The sequence below is a fragment of the Zootoca vivipara genome, chromosome 5 (assembly GCF_963506605.1).
Source record: "Zootoca vivipara chromosome 5, rZooViv1.1, whole genome shotgun sequence".
In the NCBI taxonomy this organism is placed as follows: domain Eukaryota; kingdom Metazoa; phylum Chordata; class Lepidosauria; order Squamata; family Lacertidae; genus Zootoca; species Zootoca vivipara.
The window spans coordinates 62,563,237-62,583,627 of NC_083280.1; the positions used below are offsets into that span (position 1 = coordinate 62,563,237).

The 20,391-nt window shown below is 43.6% G+C and overlaps 1 protein-coding gene across 5 annotated transcripts in view; it reads left to right on the top strand.

The window, feature by feature from the left end:
• The first annotated feature begins 3,339 nt into the window (after nucleotides 1-3,339).
• Nucleotides 3,340-20,391, top strand: part of KNDC1 (kinase non-catalytic C-lobe domain containing 1) — a 75,631-nt gene continuing 58,579 nt past the window's right edge. For all 5 annotated transcript variants that reach the window (XR_004693922.2, XM_060274842.1, XM_035138280.2 and 2 more), the window contains exons 1-3: nucleotides 3,340-3,779; nucleotides 5,571-5,769; nucleotides 10,150-10,208. Coding sequence is in view for 4 of the 5 variants with exons in the window: in XM_060274842.1 (XP_060130825.1) it covers nucleotides 3,693-3,779; nucleotides 5,571-5,769; nucleotides 10,150-10,208 (345 nt within the window). In the remaining variant the exon portion in view is untranslated. The remainder of the gene's footprint in view (nucleotides 3,780-5,570; nucleotides 5,770-10,149; nucleotides 10,209-20,391) is intronic.

Consider the following 20,391-nt stretch of genomic DNA (forward strand, 5'->3'; position numbering starts at 1 on the left):
TGAGATGGGGACAGTCCTGGTTTTCTTGTATCTCTCCCTATTATTGCCTTTCAGGGAAGCCTCATTAAAATGTTGTTAGTGTTGCCATTGTCCAGGGTTTAGCTTTCTCTCCACTTGGCTCTAGAGTAGAGATGGGGACCATGTGGCTTTTGGATGATAGTGAGCTTCAGCTCTCATCATCCTTCACTGCTGGTGACATTGGCTTGGACTATTGGGTTGGAGTCCGATGGCATCTGGAGGGCAATAGGACCCCAGCTTTTCTGTACAAATAAAATCTATGAATGGAAATGCATTTTGTCCTTACATCGCACACATGTAACTGCCTGGGCATGAATGAGTCAGCACACAATGCACCCCCTCCACCAGCTTCTGTGGCTTGTTTTTGAACTGTTGACGACATAATGTATTCTGTTTTCTGCTTTGTTCTTTTAAGCATTCTCTTGTAGCTTTTAAATCAACCAAGGACAGGCTGCTGCGGCATAAATGAACGAAGCTTACAACACCATTAAGAGCCTTCAACAGTGTGCCAGTATTAGAGAGGATGGGGCTCAGGAAGTGTCGCTTGAAATGAGAACTGGGCCATTACCCTATTTCATCTACTGACAATCCTAACTGGTCTTGTCTGCTCAGAAGTAAGTCACGCTATGAGTCCCAGGTAAGTGCATCAGATCGCAGCAAAAGGCTAGGAGTGCCGTTGAATGGCATTGCAGAAACATGCATAGGGCTGTGTTTTACTCATGCATACACTGGAATCCTAAACACACTTCCCTTTTTCATAGACTCACATTGGACTGAACTGTCAGAATAATATTATTCCAGTCACTATGCAGAAACCAGAACAATAACAAAAATGTGTTTACTTTTTACTGTTCTTATTTCTCCACAGTGGCCCCAATAGTCCTTTAGAGGTTTAACTCGTATTTAGTGTGGAGTGACTTTCTTTCTTTCCTTTTCTTTTTTGAAGGCAGTCTACTTCTTGTGCATCTGGTGAAGTTTGGTTTGAAGTCTAGGAAAGCTCAGCATGGCTGGGCCAAGACACGTTGCTGCTGAAACGACATTTTGGCACCTGATTTGGCAAATCCAGCAAGTAGCTCTGTCCCTCCCAAGCAATGAAAATTGTTGTTGGTTATATACCACCCCAATCTCCAAAAGCAATGCAAGATTCCAGGGGCATACCTAGCCATTGATGAGGTTGGCTCTGCCAAGGCACAGGTAGGTGCAAAAATTGAGCTGTTGCTTGGCTTCCCTGCTGCTGCTGCTTTTACATTTAAGAATACAGTGGTACCTCTAGTTACAAACTTAATTTGTTCCGGAGGTCGGTTCTTAACCCCAAACTGTTCTTAACTAGAGGCTTGCTTTCGCTCATGGGGCCTCTTGCTGCTGCTGCACCGCCAGCACATGATTTCCATTCTCATCCTGGGGCAAAGTTCTCAACTCGAGGTAACTCTTCCAGGTTAGCGGAGTTTGTAACCTGAAGTGTTTGTAACCTGAGGCATTTGTAACTTGAGGTACCACTGTAGAGCTTCCCTTGCAGGCTGCAGCCAGATCTTTTACAACTCCCAAGAGACTGTGATCTACTCACAGAGTTAAAAACTGGCAGTGATCTGCCCCCTTTTAGGGGGTTCAGGTCAAAATTTTTGAGCTTTTTTTTTTTAGGAAGGAGGAACGCCCATTTTTGAGGGGTGCAGGGCAAAAGTGTTGGGCTTCTTTTAGGGGAGTCAAACTTGTTGAGCTTTTTTGGGGTGAGCCAGTGATCTACCACAGATGTCCAGTGATCTACCGGTAGATCATGATCTACTTGTTGGACATGCCTGCTTTACAGAAAGCAGGCCTCACTACAATGTTGCAACTTGCCTATTAACACCTTATACCTTAGGGTACATATTTGCATCAGACTTCATGATGAAATAAAACAGGTGTGCAAGAAGCCCAGAACTTTAGTTTAATGCCCTGAAGGATGACTGGGAAAATATTAGCTAGAGTCTGACATTCATTCATTTATTAGGTTAAGGATGGGGGATCTCCCCCACAAAAAAACAACTTAGAAAAATAAACCCCACATAGCTACATTAAAACCAAGAGGAAAGATAAATTTAATAACAATTACCCTATCCTGACACCTGAATTGGCTCCCTGAAGCTCCAGCCTCCCTCTGCCTAAGGGCAAGACCAGACTTGTATGGACATAACTCAATCCTTATCAGTGCAACTGTAGGCAATTTTATCCAGAAACTAAACCCCCTTGAGTTCAACTGAGCGCAATCCCATGCATGCCTACTTAAGCACACGCTTCTGTGTTTTTAAGGGCTTAATATAGGGTTACCAGACGTCCCTGGTTCCTGGGGACAGTCCCCAGATTCACCAATCTGTCCTCAGACAAAATCTGTCCCCAGAGTGTTCCTGAATTTTAATTAATATCCTCGGATTTATGCCTGGGGACGTCTGACAAAGCAACATGGTGGGCACCAAGGCAGCAAGCAACACCGGAGGTCCCGGCCACGTCAAAGTTCCAGCCAGCCAATCTGCTGGCTGGCTGGGGGGCTATTTAAATCAAGGCGCGAGCCAGAGAGCATCTTTCTGGCTCGCGTCCTCAATCAATGCTCACCCCAAACTCGCGTATAGCTGCCAGCAGCAGAAGAGCCTGCGGCGCTTTTCTGCTGCGTACTCTGCGCGTCTGAGTTGGGGGGGGGGGGGTCGAGCGAGGAGCTGAGGCGGTAAAGAAGAGAAGCATAGAAAAGAGCTGTACCGCATTGTGAGGCAAGACAGGGAGAGAGAGACAGAGCGCGGCGGGTCTTGTGTGTGTGTTTTCCCAAGACCAGCGAGCACCTTTACTTGATCCCTCCCCCCTTTTTGGCGTTTGTGTGTTTGTAGATGGCCTTCTCCACCTGACAACTTTGGGGTTCCCCCTTTAAAAAGGTCACGAACTCTGGGCAACCCTTTCCTTAAAAAAGCATGATTTTTTTTATAAAAAAGTGTCCTAGTATAGGATTGCAGCTTCACTTCCTAGTATGCATATTTAGGATTGCAGCCCAAACTGCTTCAGATTACAGGGTGATCGTAAAGGACCTTAATCCCTAGTATTGTACAGATTTTGGACTCCAACCTAGGTTCCCTCAATTTCAAATAGGATTGCAGCCTTCGTCTCTAGAGCATGTCTCTTGGATTGTAGCCCAAGTACAGCGCCTTCTGAGCTTTAGAAAGTGGACTGCGTTCCACGTGGCGTTCCCTCTCCTTTAAAAACAAAACGCCCCCGCCCCCGCCCAGTTCTTCGTTTCCTCCTTTCGTTCCAAATCGATCCCAAGGGCGGGAGGGCGGGTGGGTGTGTGTTTCTCTCGGCCCAGAGAGAGGCGGGGCGTCGCCTGGTGGGCGAAGGCGAGGCGCGAAGCAGCGTCTGTTGCCCTGGGCGCTCGTCCGACGGGGCGGGGAGGCGGCGGCGGCTCCCAGCTGCAAACTCGGCGTGGCTGAGAAGGTGTAGGGAAGTGCGCAACACAGACACACACAGGTGTCGGGAAGGACGCGACACAGACACACACAGAAAGACCAGAAGAAAGATCGAACAGGGCAGCCCTTCTCCATGGAAGCCGAGCGGCCCGGACTTGACTTCGGGGCGCGCTGCGTCAGGAGCGGCGAAGCTCTGGTCCTTTAGACTGGCCTCTCCTCGGGCGGACAGGCGTCTGCGCGCAAGCAGCCGCCATGGGTGACTTTGCCGAGGAGGAGCAGCAAGCGGAGGACGAGGCGTGCTGCGACTTCGAGCCTTTGCCTGCGCTCTCGGAGGACGAGGTGAGCGTGGCCCGAGGCGAGGACAGAGCAGCCCGGGCGCCGCGCGCAAACTTGCCCTGGACGGTCGCCTCCACCCTGCGCGCCTTCCCTTTCCAGCTTCCCTCCCTGCTCGGCTGCTTTCTGTGTGTGGCGCTTGTCTCGGGGCAGAGGGTGGAATCGCCCCTGCCCTGCTAGGCCACTCCGGGGATAATGGGCTCTGTTTGACCTGCGGCTGTTGCCCTTCCGTGTTGTGGGAATGTAACCTAGGAACCACATTTCCATGGCCTGACAACCGTTGGCCGCTATTAACCCTTCGGGGAATAGGCAGCGACAGCAGCGGCAGCAGCAGCAATTGGTCAAAATTGCTTCATAAAGGTAACTGGCTGAGCCCAGTCCACCTTTCAGTGAAAACTACCCCACACCCCTTTTAGAAAACAAAAAAGTGAATCTTTTGTACAAAAAAGTGAACCTTTTGTACAGCCAGTTGCAAAGGAGATCTATTAAACAAGTTTTTAAAAGTAGGTAAAGAGAGGCTTGGTTTCTTTTAAGCCTCATTGAAGCCAATGGTTGCTAAGTAAACACAGAGAATGCATCAATGGGGTTTAATCCCTCAATGTAGGTAGAGAGGCTGCAGTCCTAGTAGATTTCTTTCTGAAAAAGCCGCCTTGAAATCCCTGGCTGCTACCTAAAAGTAGAGGATGACTCGTGACTTCTAAGCAAAGGGGGCTGAATCCCATAAAGTCAGCTGCCCCCTTGATCCCATTGATTTTAGTGGGAGAAATAAGCAGAAACATAACTCTCACAGAAGTCAGTGGGTCTTACACTGCTGGAGTGTGCCCATGTTTAGGGTCAGTTTGAAACTGCTATCTTTCCGAAGTCATGGAAGTTAGCTCAGCTGGTTAGAGCATGGTGCTGATAATGCCAAGATTGCAGGCTTGATTCCTGTATGGGACAGCTGTGTTTTCTTCCATTGTAGGGGGTTGGAATAGATGATCCTAAGGGTCCCTTCCAACTCTTATGATTCTAAGCCTATTTTCACTTTTTAAAGTGTGCTGAATTACTGGTACCTTCTGTGTATGTTACCTGTCTATATGAATACAAAGGCATGTGCTTTGATAAACTGAATTTTAGATGCTTCAGTAAAGTGCCAATATTAGCCCTATTCACAAAAGGCCTTTAGCGGAGCAAGATCTGTTCATCAAACTCTAGACATGTGCCCCCCCAAAAGCACATACCAGTAGGAATGTAAATGTGATCTTCCACTTGTACTGGAAGTAGGTGGGTTTTCATTCAGATCTTCTTATCGGCAAGCCCTAGGCTCTGTGGTTTAACCCACAGTGCCACCTGCGTCCCATATATCTCATCTTGGATTTACGTTAATTCCGTGCATTTTTCATTAGTAACAACCTATTTGGGGGAAGGGAAGGAGATGGAATGGTTTCATTTTTCCTGTGCTGCTCATTCATAGCTGTGCCCCACAAGCCCTGTGCTATGTCATTGACAATCGCCTTAGCAACTGTTCCAGATGAAATACGTTTTGGAATCTGTAGACAGCTTCAACTAGAGAAAAAGAGTGCCACAGACAGTAGGGGGGAGAGAATTAAGAAGAACAGGAGAGGAATGGAACAACTGGAAGGCACCATAAAAGTGCACTGTGTGAAAGAGACATGTGTCTTCTAGATCTTTTGTCCTAGAAAGCCTTAAACTTGCTGGAAACATGTTGGGTTTGTGTATTATAGATTATATTTGACACAATTGGCTACAAGTAATGTCAAAAAATGTGGAGTAATTTATGAATTCATGTCTTGGCAGGAGAACGTGTCTCTTGCTGATGTATTGTCACTGCGGGATAGCTGTCTCACTGAGGAAGATATCTGGGCTGTTTGCTTGGAGTGTAGCCAGTCTCTGAAGAGCATTGCCCATTCTGCAATCTTCCAGACACTTTGCATTACTCCTGACACTTTGGCTTTTAACACCAATGGCAATGTATGCTTCATGGAGCAGATCAGTGGTAAGTATTTATGCTCCTAGGCAATTCGTTGCAAAGTGCAAAAAACTCATGCTGAGAGGATGTAGTGAAACATTATATTCTCTCCATCAGACTTGTACATGGATTTTAATTAGATTGGAAACTGTAATTTCTTAATGCAAGGATGAGTGTCAGCCCACGTAGAGCTAAATTAGGATATATCAACTAATACTGTATGTTCATTTAGTTGTTACAGTGTTGAACAAAGGTTTCAAATTCAAATTTTAATAAGCTTTTAGATTCGATTCATTGGGCTAATCAATATCTTCCAAAGGATCTACACAAGATGATTGCTGCCATACACTTGTCTGGATGTGCTTTATATATAAAGAGAGTCTTACAACTAGGCGAGGATGTGAGGGACTGAGGATGAGATGCCCTAGTAAAAACTGATGTAGCTGGCATTGGCATAAAAATAGTTAACAAACAATAGGCCTTACACAACTTACTGTCCCTTTCCTCCAGTGAATTGGTCTCATACTTGTTGGAAATAATGATGGCTAAGAATAAAATTCCAAACTATCCCCATTTCCATTAATCTGTATGCTGAACTACTATTGGCTAAGATGATCAGAGCAATGTTGCCTTGCCTCAGTATTTCTAAACATTGTCATGAAGAAGCCTGGATGCAAAGCTGGGTAATATTTAGTCCTTCCGATGTGGCAAGAGGAAACCTACGAGGAAGTGGAGGTGATGGGCAGACATGGTTCTCCATATGTGAGAGGAATTTGGAATGTTCTGTTAATATAATTGTGGCCTGAAATGCTCATCCAGCCAGCAACAGAGAGGATACTCTGTTACGGAGGCAGGGACTCTTTGCAAATATGGAGAGATGGGGTTAAAAATGAATGTGACGTGGGGAGCTGTCTGTAAGCAACTGGAGGAAGGATGGATCTCTGGAACCTGTCTGCTTGGAACTGAGGAAGAGAAGGCACATCAGAGTCAACTTCTACTCTTCTGAGGCATTGTGCAGATGGGCAAGTCAGAAGTAGAGTTGAGGGCTCCACCACAGATGCAAGATGTATTGCCTTTTATTCTGGGTAACTATGCCAGCCTTGAAATTAACTACCTGCCTTGGGCAAGTAACAGTAATTTCTAAGAAAGTAGCTTTCTCGGGTTATGTGACACAAGATAAATGGGGCATACAACTTTGCTTATGTACTGGTAAATTTTTCATGCTGTCTGTCAAGCTGTACTATGTAAGCTCATTGGTTTTATTTTCATGTCTTGTATTTTTTCAAGCACCTTTAAGTTGGGTCTAGCAGCTTGCAATACAAGATTTAATGGGTTCAGCGTGGATTTATTATCTGTCTAGCAGCATCTCAAAACTCATTGTAGTAAATATGTAGTGGGGGCAACTATGTCTACTCTGTCATCAGAGGTGTTCTCTAAATGTTTTAGGACTCCTGACAACCTAGGCTGCAATCCTGGTGCTGGTTATTTGGGAGTAAGCCCTAATGAATTCAGTGGGACTTACTTCTGAGTAGACATGGTTAGGCTTGCAGGTGAGGAACCTGTGCTGTCTTGATATTGTTGGCAACCAACTTCCATTATCCCTAAGCATTGGCTATATTGACTGAGGCTGATGGGAGTTGGAATCCCAACAATGTTAGAAGGACCACAGGTCCCCAACTCCTATAGGACAGAGATATAACCTCTCTCACTGATGTGCCGTTTTATATATGAGGATCTCTGAGATGGGTGGGTAGGAGGAAGAGGTAGCATCCTTACTCAGCATAAAATAGTGCAGGGAGATGGTGTTGGTTGTTGGTTTAGTCTTATCTGGAGTTTCCACGTCTGGGGCAAGTGTGAGAAATGGAATATGGACTTGTCCCATTTTTGCTTCCCCCCCTGTAAAGTTAAGACCTCCTTCTATCACATTTGTTTTTTCTTATTTGTCCAGGTACAACTTCCTCACTAATTCTAAGACTCCTATATAAATATTCTGGAGACCCATCAGTCTTAATTTTTCTCTTTGCCCTTTCTTGGACTTCAGATTGCCATTTCTGATTTGTCAGAACTTAGACATGCCTAAATAGCTTCATGGAGCTTTATGGTCATTGAAACAGCTGTCCAGCACCTTTGCATTCTAAGGGGCCTTGCTTGCATACAACCAGAATTCTGTTTTGAAATTTCTTGTAATGTGAAAGATAGACTGTCTTAGACTTTTTGATAGTAGTTGGTAGGAACTGAAGCTAAACAAATTGAACTGATATACTCAGTGCTGAAGCCTTTGAGATCTTCAGCAAGCTTATTACTACCTATTTGTTCTCTGCTTTCTCTCTTTTCTTAAAAAAGATTAATTTATTTAACAACCATGTCATAATTTCTAAATCTCCAGTTCTCTTCTCAAGTTCATTGATGATGTCTTTCTAGGTTGCATTTAACTCTGATGTAATTGTTGAAATGACAAGAGAACAGAATTTGTGGGTAGCATTGCACTGATGGTGTCCTCTCTCCAATGATTCAGTAGCCTCAATTGAGTGATGTGTTAAAGCATGCATTGAGCATGTCTGAAATCCTCAAGCACTGCTCCTTGGATGTTTTTGTTTAAAAGGAGATGTCTCTGTCTTGATTTGTCCATTTCACCCTAAACTTAACCTGCTGATAACAAAGTGCTCCAGTGTTGCACTTGCTACTGTTCCTAGGTGCAATGTTCACCCATTTCAGTTTTGCACCTAGAAATAATTTCATTCATTTTGTTTGTATGGTGCTTTTCCACACACAAAAATCATGCTCAAAGTGCCTTGCAACAAAGAAACACATGCATTTCAAACAAACATTACAAAAACAATTTCATGATAACGTAGAAAAGCAGTATCATAGTAACAATTTCAGAACATAGCAAATCAATAATAATAATAGCGTACTAACATAGCAAAACAACAGCAAAAGTAATAATTTACCAAACAACCACATTCCAGTACTATAAATATGAAAAGATTACTTAAGCAACATATAACATCCAATAGTAAAAATAACAAGGGAGTTTCACAGATTGACCACACTCCTAAAAAACACCCCTCCCATGATATTGCTCACCACCCACCTGCAGTGTATTTACCCTTAGCAACTGAGACTGTTAAGTTATTTTTTCAAACCTCCTTGCAGCCTTTGTTCCTTGTGTCCGCTGTTGTCATTATCATCATCATTATCACTGGAAATTTAAGATTTATGTGGCATAAGTGGAGACTAAGGCGAACACTTGAATCCTCTTTCACTATAATCCCCCCAAATGATGAATGGGTGGGGGGAAATATATTCCTATTCAGTTAATAGTATTCATGAAAATTGCCTCCATATTTTGTTCAGACTTACAGTAGATGCTTTTTCCTAAATGAGTCCCTCCCTGGTTTATAGAGCTCCAATTTTAAGCTTAGATACTGCTTTGATCATACAGTGGAACCTCGGGTTGCGGACGTAATCAGTGATGGAGGCACTTCCACAACCCGCAGCATTGGTAACCTGCAGCGCTGTGTCTGCGCATGTATGTGATGTGATTTGGTGCTTCTGCACATGCACAAAGCATGATTTAGCGCTTCTATGCATGCGCGAGCGGCGAAACCCGGAAGTAACCCTTTCCGGTACTTCCGGGTTTCCTGAGGTCCGTAACCTGAAAACGCGTAACCCGAAGCATTTGTAACCCAAGGTACCACTGTATTGTGTTATCAAACAAACCCAACAGAGTAAATTTATACTTTGGATCGCACTTTGTTTCTGAGGTTGTGCTGGTGGGAGACTAGGATCAGACCATGTGGTACCTCAGGTGTGCCACTTCCCTGCTGGGGAGATAATTTACTATGGAGATGCTAATAAATTAACTGGAAGATCCTGTATCTGTCTTTATGCAAGGTCTCTCTGACCCTGTAAGACAGAATGTGCTAGAAATATCTTCCAGAAGAGCCCAGAGTCAGCAACTTAAGATCTGGAGTCTGTAAGAATCTATCAGTCTGTCAGCCTTCTTCTTCATCCTTGAAATGGATTGATGGCTTTTAACCTTCAAGATAGCTACACATGACAAGGATCAAATAGTTTGCAGTTTGTTCCCCCCCCCCCATTAGGCACATGTGATATTAAGGTATGTCTTTATCACTCTTATTTGAGATATTAGTAATTTCTTAAATAGAATTACTAGTGAGTTATACAGAACACCTATACCAATGCCATTTTTAAAGAGGAAATGTTAGGGAATAATTGTATCTATTTATTTATTTTTGCAATGCCTATTGCTGCATTTATATAATTCAGGAGTCAAAAGAATCTACTCTATAGTTACTGAAAGGATTTTTGAAATTTTGTTCTTGAAACATTCTACTTGAATGTATTCTACTTTAACTTCTTAATCCCTGCTTCTTTTTAAAGATGACCCAGAAGGTACCTTTGTGCCACCAGAGATAGATGTAACTGGTAACACATTTGAGGTAAGTAATGAAGTTTTCATGTAACAACCTTGTCCTTCTATAGCCACAAAGAGTTTAATAAAATTTTGAATTTTTGAATAGGAGCTTATTATCCCCCAAAGTGAATATCTGTATGTTTCCCCCATCCCTTGATTTTGGCCCCCACATATTTTAATATGGACGATGTACAGATTTTTTAAATTGTACTAACAATGACTTCCAAGAAATTAGTCCTTCAATGATGTACTGAAATGAAACAAAATGAAACACTGTTTGGCAGATAAAAGTAGTGGTTTGCACTAAGCACCAGCTCTTTTAAACTCTGATTTTTCTTAATTTGTTCAAGGGCTAATTCTGAATTTTATTTTTTGTTGTTGTTGTTGTTGTTGTTGTTGTTGTTGTTGTAACAGAGCATGCCAGGCACTCCTGTCTTCCACTGCCTCCTGCAGTTTTGTCAGACTCATGTTGGTAGCTTTGAGAACACTGTCCAACCATCTTATCCTCTGTCGTCCCCTTCTCCTTGTGCCCTCCATCTTTCCCAGCATCAGGGTCTTTTCCAGGGAGTCTTCTCATGAGATGGCCAAAGTATTGGAGCCTCAGCTTCCGGATCTGTCCTTCCAGTGAGCACTCAGGGCTGATTTCCTTATAGTTTGGCCATTAATCCTACTCTTGAGAGTGAATAGATCCCAGCCAGGCAAGCATATCCTATCTTGATTAAACCAAGTGTCCTTTGTGCATTTGCTGAGGAGACTCAAGCTTGTCCCTTTCAGTCCAGACAAGATCACTATGTTCAAAATAAGATGTGTCAGGTAGAGACACCCTTGTAACTTTGTTGTAGCCCTTAAGCGGGATGCCTTGCCGATATGACTCAGGATGACATGTGAGAACTCATTACAGTACCTGTGTCCTTTGTTATGTAATGATTCTCAAGTTAAGCTCAGGTCTTTATGAAAAGCCCCTTCGAAATTCCTGCTGAGGTTTATACAGAAGGTTATACAGAGGGCGCTTGCATAGTATTCATTGGGAAGGAGCTCCAGAACAATAGTGCTGCCACACTGAAAGCTCCTGGCACTCATGGAACCAGCGTCATTGTGAAGCACTGTCTCTGCTGTGTTTGTAGTGGTTGAGCAGGAATATATAGGGCCCTGATGGCAAACCTATGACACGCGTGTCAGCACTGACACGCGTAGCCATTTCCAGTGACACGCAGTGATCTCTGGCCGGTGGCAGAAAGATCTCTCCTCTTTCGAGAGGGGAGACTTTGCGAACGGGATCCGCTTCAGCAGGGGGGCGTGTTTCGGCCCCCTGCTCCAGCCTATCCCTGCTGCTGTGCCGAGCCTCTTGGCTGGCCAATAGGGCCGGCGGGGGGGCGGGGTTTGACAACGTTTAGGCTGGCGCAGCACATTCAAACCCTCTTTCTCCGCTCAGCGGCTTCTTTGTTTCCCGCTTGCTGCCGCATCCCAGGGAGGAACGTCCCCTGCCTTCGGAGGGAATTTTTCTGCAACCTCTGCTAAGTATTGGCTTGGTAGCCATTGTGAGAGTAGCTCAGTGTGTGTGTGTGTGTGTAATTATTATTTTTTAAAAAATAATTATTTTTTTGGTTTATTAAATAGTTATATATTACAATTATAAATTTTTGTTATTTAAACTCTAAATATCGTGAAATTATGGGTTTTTTCTCGAAGTGACACACCACCCGAGTTATGCTCAGTTTTTTGGCGAATTTTGACACACCAAGCTCAAAAGGTTGCCCATCACTGATATAGGGCAAGTAAACTAGGCTCATGTTGTTTATGGCTTTATATACCTTAAATTTGCATATTAGTAGCCAGTAGAGATTGGCTGGGGAGACCCGGCCAGATGGGCGGGGTATAAATAATAAAATTAGTAGTAGTAGTAGTAGAAGTAGTAGCAGCCAGTAGAGACTAAGTAAAAATATTTTATGCTGATGATAAACTGTACTGGTCAGGAGGTGTGCTGCCATGTTCTGCACTGGAAATCACTGCAGTACAGTAATTCAGTCTTGAGGTTACCAATGTGTTAGCCACTATGTGGCTATGATATTTTTGCAGCTGTCATACCAACATTTTGTAAAAAAGCACCCCTACCTGCTAGATACCTGTGTCAGCAGCAACAGCCGGATGTAGGAGGAGTACTACCAGATAGCATATCTCCCAGTTAGGGAAACAATTGTAATTCCCACCTCCAAATAATACCGGGGTGGTTTAGGGGAGAAGGATTTAAGGACCTCACAGTACCTCCCTCCCCCTCCCCCCGGCCTCCCAGCCCCACTGCCCTTATTAGTCCAAGGGAAAGGAAGTTTCCATTGATGCCATTCATGCATTAAATGTATCATCTAATTTGGTTGTCTTATATACGGAGAGGAACATTAATATTTCATATTTCCCTCCACAGTGTATTGATCAAGGAGACAGAAGCCTTATACTGGAATAATAGGGAACCAAAGTTTTGAAATCAGTCATTAAAATAGGTGCAGTTTTGAAAGGTTCAGTCTGTCTTCTTGATTGAAATGGGTGAACTTTAATACAGTTTCCATACATGTAGAAAAAGGAATATAGTGTGTCTCTGGTTATTCAGGTTTACTTTACATATTCACCAAACTAAGAACCCTTTATGTAATGTGGAACAGTGTGCTCATGTTCTTCTTTACAGAAGTACAGAATAATGTGTGGTATTGGTGAAACATATACATGCATAAACAGATTCTGAGTAGTAGAAAAGGGTGGGGAAGAAGAATAGTGAAACTTTTGTGTATAAAATATGTGGGTAATGCCTGCATTTGCCCAATGCCTCACCAAGCACTGAAAAATTCCTCCAAGTTATCCTAAGTAGTGGCTCAATTATTTATAGTTGCTGCGCCATCAGTGGTAGACTGAGAATCTGGAAACATGGGTGTGTGCTAGCCCAGTGTTTTACGTGGTGCCAAAATTTCAGCAGCAGAAATTGACTTATTAGTGCCACTGACACTCCTACGCTGGCAAGATCTTTTTCTAATTGCTGTGGCACCATCACAGTGCCATGAGAGCCGATTTGACTAGTGGTGGTGTCATTGTGCACACTGATTCTACAACTGCTGCCTCTGCTACTACTGCACATTGATCTAGCGCCACTAATGTGCATTCCTGTTCCAGTCTCCTTAAACAGAATAATCAAATAATGGCATCTGAGAGCCAATACACTGTATGTGTTGTTTTGTTTTGTATTAACTGAAATAGATAGTCGCTTCAGTGGCTGTGAATAGGAAAAATAGCAATAATGGAAGAGGAATATATAATAGGCATAGCTACTTCAAACACCGTGCTATTATTTTACATAGAGATCCCGTGCAGGAAGTTGTTGTGTAGTCATTGCCGTGAACATCACTTGCGTTTGCACAATAGAAATACATTAGAAATGTTGTTAAAATAATTGGTGTTGTAAATCTGCTATATATTTGAATGGCTCAACAGGGAGCTAGTTATGAAAACTCGCCGTTACTATTGTTAACAGCAGAACTGGCAAATTTAATTGTGCTGCCTTTTGAGGCTTTAATATAAATACAAACCATGCCATGTTGCCTACTGCTAAACACTGACGTTGGCTTTCATTTTTAAAAGTTAGCTGAAGCATCTACAAAACCTTTCCTTACCCTGCAAGGTCCTTGTCGGTGAGCTTGCTTTGCGGTGACATTAAAAGGCTAATACTGCTCACTCCCCTAGATGTTCAATGAAAAATATGAGTGTACAGTATAGATTTGGTTATTATTATTTTTTAATATTGTGTTTGCTCAGTATGGATCACTTGCCCTTTAGGTGACATTTTGTCTAATTCAGACTCTGCCTAGCCCAGTAAGCTAAAGGGGTGAGCGGGCTTCAGGCAGTGGTGAGGACGTGCAGTGACGCACCGTCGGATCTTCAGTGGAGAAGTACCATGTGAAGGAGCTGCTGTCACCCATATCTTCATTTGGCAGGTGGGAGTGAATAGTGGGGAGCTTCAAACCTCATATTGGCCCTAGTGCTGACTAGATCCCCCTTTGTCCAAGGAGGCATAACCTAAAACTTCTGGGTAGTAAAGTACTGTCTGGAAAGAGGATGCAGAGTGTGGCTCATCTATATCCTAAAGTCACCACAGAACTCACTGCAATAATGCAGTGCTTAAGATACAGTAGGGAGGTATTTCGTGGAAGATCCACCAGCACGCAACCTAGTTTGGGCATGCAGGCAAGTCATACAAAAATTAACCTTTGTGTTTTGTTCCTGCTTTCATTGATAATGTTTTCAATGCAGGGTGTGTGGCGACTCTAACAGGAAACACTTCCTCCTGTCTAATATGCATTGACTCAAACTGTTACTGAGATTTATAAGTTATAGTGTTAGGAATGGGGAACGTGGGTCGCAACCTCAGGCCCGTGGGCCGGATGCAGCCCAATCGCCTTCTCAATCTGGCCCGTGGATGGTCTGGGAATCCGTGTGTTTTTACATGAGTAGAATGTGTCCTTTTATTTAAAATGCATCTCTGGGTTATTTGTGGGGCCTGCCTGGTGTTTTTACATGAGTAGAATGTGTCCTTTTATTTAAAATGCATCTCTGGGTTATTTGTGGGGCCTGCCTGGTGTTTCTACATGAGTAGAATGTGTGCTTTTATTTAAGATGCATCTCTGGGTTATTTGTGGGGCATAGGAATTCAGTCATTTTTTCCCCTTCAAAATATACTCTGGCCCACCGCATGGTCTGAGGGACGGTGGACCGGCCCATGGCTGAAAAAGGTTGCTGACCCCTGGCCTAGGGCTTGCCGATCAGAAGGTTGGTGGTTCGAATCCCCGCGACGGGGTGAGCTCCCATTGCTCAGTCCCAGCTCCTGCCCACCTAGCAGTTTGAAAGCACATCAAAGTGCAAGTAGGTAAACGGTGGGAAGGTAAACGGCGTTTCCGTGCGCTGCTCTGGTTCGCCAGAAGCGGCTTTGTCATGCTGGCCACATGACCTGGAAGCTATACGCCGGCTCCCTCGGCCAATAATGCGAGATGAGCGCGCAACCCCAGAGTCGGTCACGACTGCACCTAATGGTCAGGGGTCCCTTTACCTTTACCTTTAGTGTTAGGAACAAATGCTAAGGAGCTATGTGTGCACATGCAAGAGAACCCACACAGAGAGTGGTTTCACACATGTATGCTCAGCACATGGTGACTGGCATGTTTCAATGAGCCATCACAGCTCTCATAACCCAGAGAGAGCTTTGGTGTTCTCCAGTCCCACAGAGGCTTGGTTCATGCACATTGCTTTAAGTCATTGATTGATTGATCAAGTGATGATGAAGTGTACATCATGGGATAGCTGTATTTTGGGAGAGGAGTGATAAGGACAGAATTTTTTTTTCTGTTTTCACTTTGACCTACTTACGGTAGTTTCCTCAACCCATCTATGCCCATTACTTAGATTATCATGGCCCCAAAGGGCTTTCTACTTCAGTGAATTTTTGTATGTCTGCTGGAACCAACAGGATAGGATGGGGCATAAATAAATAATTTCACCTGAATGTTGTGCTGTTGTGCTGAAATATTTTCTGCAGGTAATGCAGCTAACCTAGAATTGGAAGTCTTGGCTACTGTTTCTCAAACTGGATAAACCACTGATTGCTTCTTCAGTGTTAGGCTTTTCTGATGTATCTAGGTCATTACAAATGCAAATCTAAATGTGCCTTTAGGCTTTTTTAATCACACCAGGTTGCATTTAATATTGGGCCACTTAAAATTGGAACACTTTCCTTAGTATATAAACCTTAAAGATGTTCTGGTCAGAAAGTCCAGGCAAGCCAAATGTATTCACAAATGAATGGCTATCAATGGCTACTAGCCATGATGGCTACATGTTCCCAGGGCTGTCTTAAGCACCTTTGGCGCCCTGGTGCGACGGATCCCGCTGCCGCCACCCCCGCCGTCCCGGTTTCCAGCGCGACGGGCAGCTGAGCGGCCGGGCTCAGCGCGGTTGCCGAGGGCGCTGCTGCGCGACGGACGGGCCGGTGGGCTTGCTGCGCGGCCGGCGGGCAGGCAGGCACGGCTGCGTGGCGCCCCCCCTGGCGGGCCGGCACCATGGCGCCCTGCACCACCCAGCCTGGCCGTAGAGCCGGCTCTGCATGTTCCCTCTAGGTTTGGAACCACTTTGCTAGGGACAAACAACAGGAGAGAGAGCTGTTGCCCACACCATGCTTTGGGATTTCTCAGGGGCATCTGGTTAGCTACTTTAGGAAGCCAGGTGTCAGACTAGATCAGGCATAGGCAAACTCGGCCCTCCAGATGTTTTGAGACTACAATTACCATCATCCCTGACCATTGGTCCTGTTAGCTAGGGATGATGGGAGGTGTAGTTTAAAAACATCTGTGGGGCCGAGTTTGCCTATGCCTGGAGTTTGCCTAGCCAGTAACAGGCCAGGTGCAAAAGTAAATTTCGCAAACTATAAATTAGGCAAAGCAAGCAGTTATGTAAAAGAAATTCTGCTATTTTCTGGTCTGTTAGGTATAGGGAAGGAAGGGCAAGAAGCAGTGCAGGGTATGTATCACTGGAAATGTGTATTCAACAGCAAAATATTCAGTACTGAAATTTACAGCCTCTCCCACCCCCATCTTTTAGGTGTATCTTAGCAGTCATAAAATAGACATTTTAAAATGATAGACATAATTCTGTGTAAATTGCACTTTGCTTTAACCAGTCAGACCTGCCCATGCAGTTTAAATTCTGCTCAGAAAATTCTCTGGTCCAAATTTCTATCATTGTGCAAAAAGCTTTAAGACCAAGGGAATGGGAGGCTACAACCATCAATATTGCCATCATTGAAAACCTTGAAACCACAGCTCCCTGTCATGTTTTACATGTACACTGAACTCCTTATGTACTTTAATTACTTGCTTTTCCTTGACTGATCTGTCTCTCCAACTGATTTCTTTCCCATCCTGTCTCCTTCCTTGTTTCTGCTGATTTTTGCATCCATGTTCCTCATGAATTTTCTGTAGAGGCATATCACTATGCACGAAAGTTTATATTAACGTCAAAGAAACATTAACCAAGCAAGAAGGTAAATATCAACACTTTCTAGCTACAAATCATTTCTGAGACACTCCTGGCATCTGTGCTATATACTTGAGGACAGAGATGTTAAAATAAGGTGGCTGGGGAAAGTACTCCAAGTGTTGTCATTGAAGTGTTGCTGAATCTTTTCAAATCTGCAAGTTTTCCAATCAATCTTGAGGCTTTTTAAAAAATGCCTGCAAGGCTGGCCTTGACTTACAGTTCATGCATTGTACTGATACCTAGCATATCTCTGTTAAAGGGGTTGTAGTGTATTTCAATTTTTCAGTTCCTGGATTCTGTGCTTGGATATTGTGCACTTCAAGCTGTATTCAGGTTTCTAGTCAGCCAAAAAGTGAGGAACCTGGCCAGGTGACCAGTTGTTTTAGGGGAAATGACATGGCATTTGAACAGGCATGTTTCAAAAAAAAAAATCTATGCTAAGAATTTAGAACATGCCAAGGCCTCATTTGTGCATGAGATGGATCCCATATGATTGCCTTGCATATCCACAAATGTATTTATTTATTTAGAACATTTCTGTATCACTTTTTGGTCCTCAAAGCAACCAACAACCTTTTAAAACACAACAGATACACCAAGAACTGACGTGCTCAACAGCAAGTAGCTGCAGGTTACGGTTTCTATGATATATTTTTTGTTGGTATACATGGAAGGGGAGACAGGAATAAGTCTGCAAATTTTCATAGTCACTAGTCCTACTACCTTTATTCTAGAGGCGAGTCTTGCTGTTAAGAAATCCTGAAGCTATGACTCAAATGAAGCTCTGCACTTTACATTAAAATGAGACAGAGAAGAAATGAATATTTACACATCAATAAGATGTTCACAGAAGAGTTTCCCAGTTACTCTCTTAAAACTGTTCAGCTTTTAATGCACTCTCAGTATACTGTACCATTGTTTATTAGTACCAGTGTTTAATTAAAGAGCTGAGAACTGCATTTAATTTAGCAGGGTTTTTGTTGTTGTTGTTGCTAGCTTGTTTCAACATTTGTGACTTACTTATTTATCTAGCCTTAAGCTCTTTCTTTCTTTCTTTCTTTCTTTCTTTCTTTCTTTCTTTCTTTCTTTCTTTCTTTCTTTCTTTTTAAAATTGCCCTTTTACTTCAGTGGAGAAGACTCCAGTCTTGCTCAGCACATTCATGAGAAAATATAGATTTAGTATAAAACTAATATTGAGCACTATAGTGAGCTGTTTAGCTGTTTTCCAAAGAAACAAAACAAAAAAACACCAATGCCATGTTCATCTTTAGGTGCCAAATGTGGAACCTTTCATTTCCTCAGTGGGATTTCATCTTCATTTTTTTCTCCAGTATTGTGCTATGCTGGAAAGAGATGATAGTGAATTTTAAATAAAGCTTGCAACAAAAATTCCCATTTGAGAATTATTTAATAGATTCATTTTATGCACTGCCACAGTAGGTTTCTGCTGGGGCTAACAAGCATTGCTAGTGTCAGCTCAGCCTCAAACAGGCATTTGTCCATGTTACAAAGCTGCCATTCAAACAGATATTGTAGATTACCAATATGTATCCCCCTGTTTTCAACATATGAAATGTTCTGTGTTAAGATCTTGTATGGAGGCCATTTAAAGCTTTACACTGCTTTAAATTTCACATGCTTAATTAACCTTTGGGAGAGACCTCCATTTCTTTTTGTTGCTTCTTGACTCAATGGGATGTACCGTGTTTCCCCTTTTTTAAGACGTAGTCATTATATAAGCCATAGCAGGATTTCTAAGCAATTGCGCGATACAAGCCATACCCCGAAAATAAGACATACTGATAGACCCTTCACCCACTAGCAATAACCCCCCTCCTGCCAGCCAACTCCCCCCTTAAAAATCTCTCCCCATTTTGCTGTCGCTCCACAGACACGTATTTCCTTTAAAAGCTTGTAAAAATGCACCGAACAGCCGTAGCTGCTGGCTGCCGAAGCCTTGTGATTTCCCTTCCCCGTTTCTGAGAGCATTTTTTTAAATAAAAAGATCCAAAAATAATTTTTTTAGCCAAGCTGTGTAAGCTCTACTTGGTGAAGGGGAGAAAAGTGGGGTGGGGAGGAGATGAAGGCACGAGGAAGAAAAGAGGGGCGATTGAAGAATGCAAAGGCTGTTTTCCCTTTTAGGGAGAGACCTCCGTGCGCGCGTCTGTCTCTCTCCCCCCCCCCTGCGTGTCTCTCTCTCTCTCTCTCTCTCTCTCTCTCTCTCTCTCACACACACACACACACACACACACACACACACACACACACACACAGCCCACCTCTCGCTTCCCCCCACCTTTCCCTAAATTCCCTTCCATTCAATGCACGTTGATTTCCTCTTAACGGGAATCTCCCGTGTCTGATTGTTGTCTCATTGCTTTTACCGGGCATAAAGCAGCCTTTTAAAAATCCTGCTGCAGTTTTCTTTCTACCTTATGCTGCTTGGTTGTCTGTGGAGCTGCCCCTTTAAGGATTTGTAAGTAGTCTGGATCGCAGTCCTTGCCTTGGGGACTTTTATTTATTTATTAAGGACTTTTTCCTTCGCTGTTTGCGAGCTGCTAAAAGGAGCTGCTAAACGCTGCTTTACACAAAAGTTAAACTGCCGGTCCTAACAACACGTGCTTCCTCACCTCGCTGGCTCAATTGCTTCTCAATTGCTACCATTTACCAAGTCAGCAATCTTAATTGCTGCTTAGCTGGCTTCTTTGTGCTCAGCAGGTAGCTTCTTTGCTATCAGTGATAGCACTGCAAAGTGCTATGTTGTTGGAACTTCAGACAGTCTTGCAGTCTTGGGCAGCTGGCTGGTAGAGATCCTTACTTGCTTTAGGTATAGGCTACTGCTAGGACTGTATCACACAGATAGATTCCATTATACTGGTTTAGATTTAAGAAGCTCCAGTGTAGCAGATTGCTATTAAGTGAGTCCCCACCTTGGAGGAGAGAGAGAGCAGCCCTTCGCGAACATCCCAGGGCCGGGGAGAGAGGGCTGCACCAGGGACGCACACACCTCCCTTCCCTCAGACTCGTAATAAAAATACCGGTACCAGTAAGACATCCCACCAAAAATAAGCCACCCTGTGGTTTTTTGAGAAAAAAAAGTAATAAGACGGTGTCTTAAAAAGGGGGAAACACGGTATACAGAA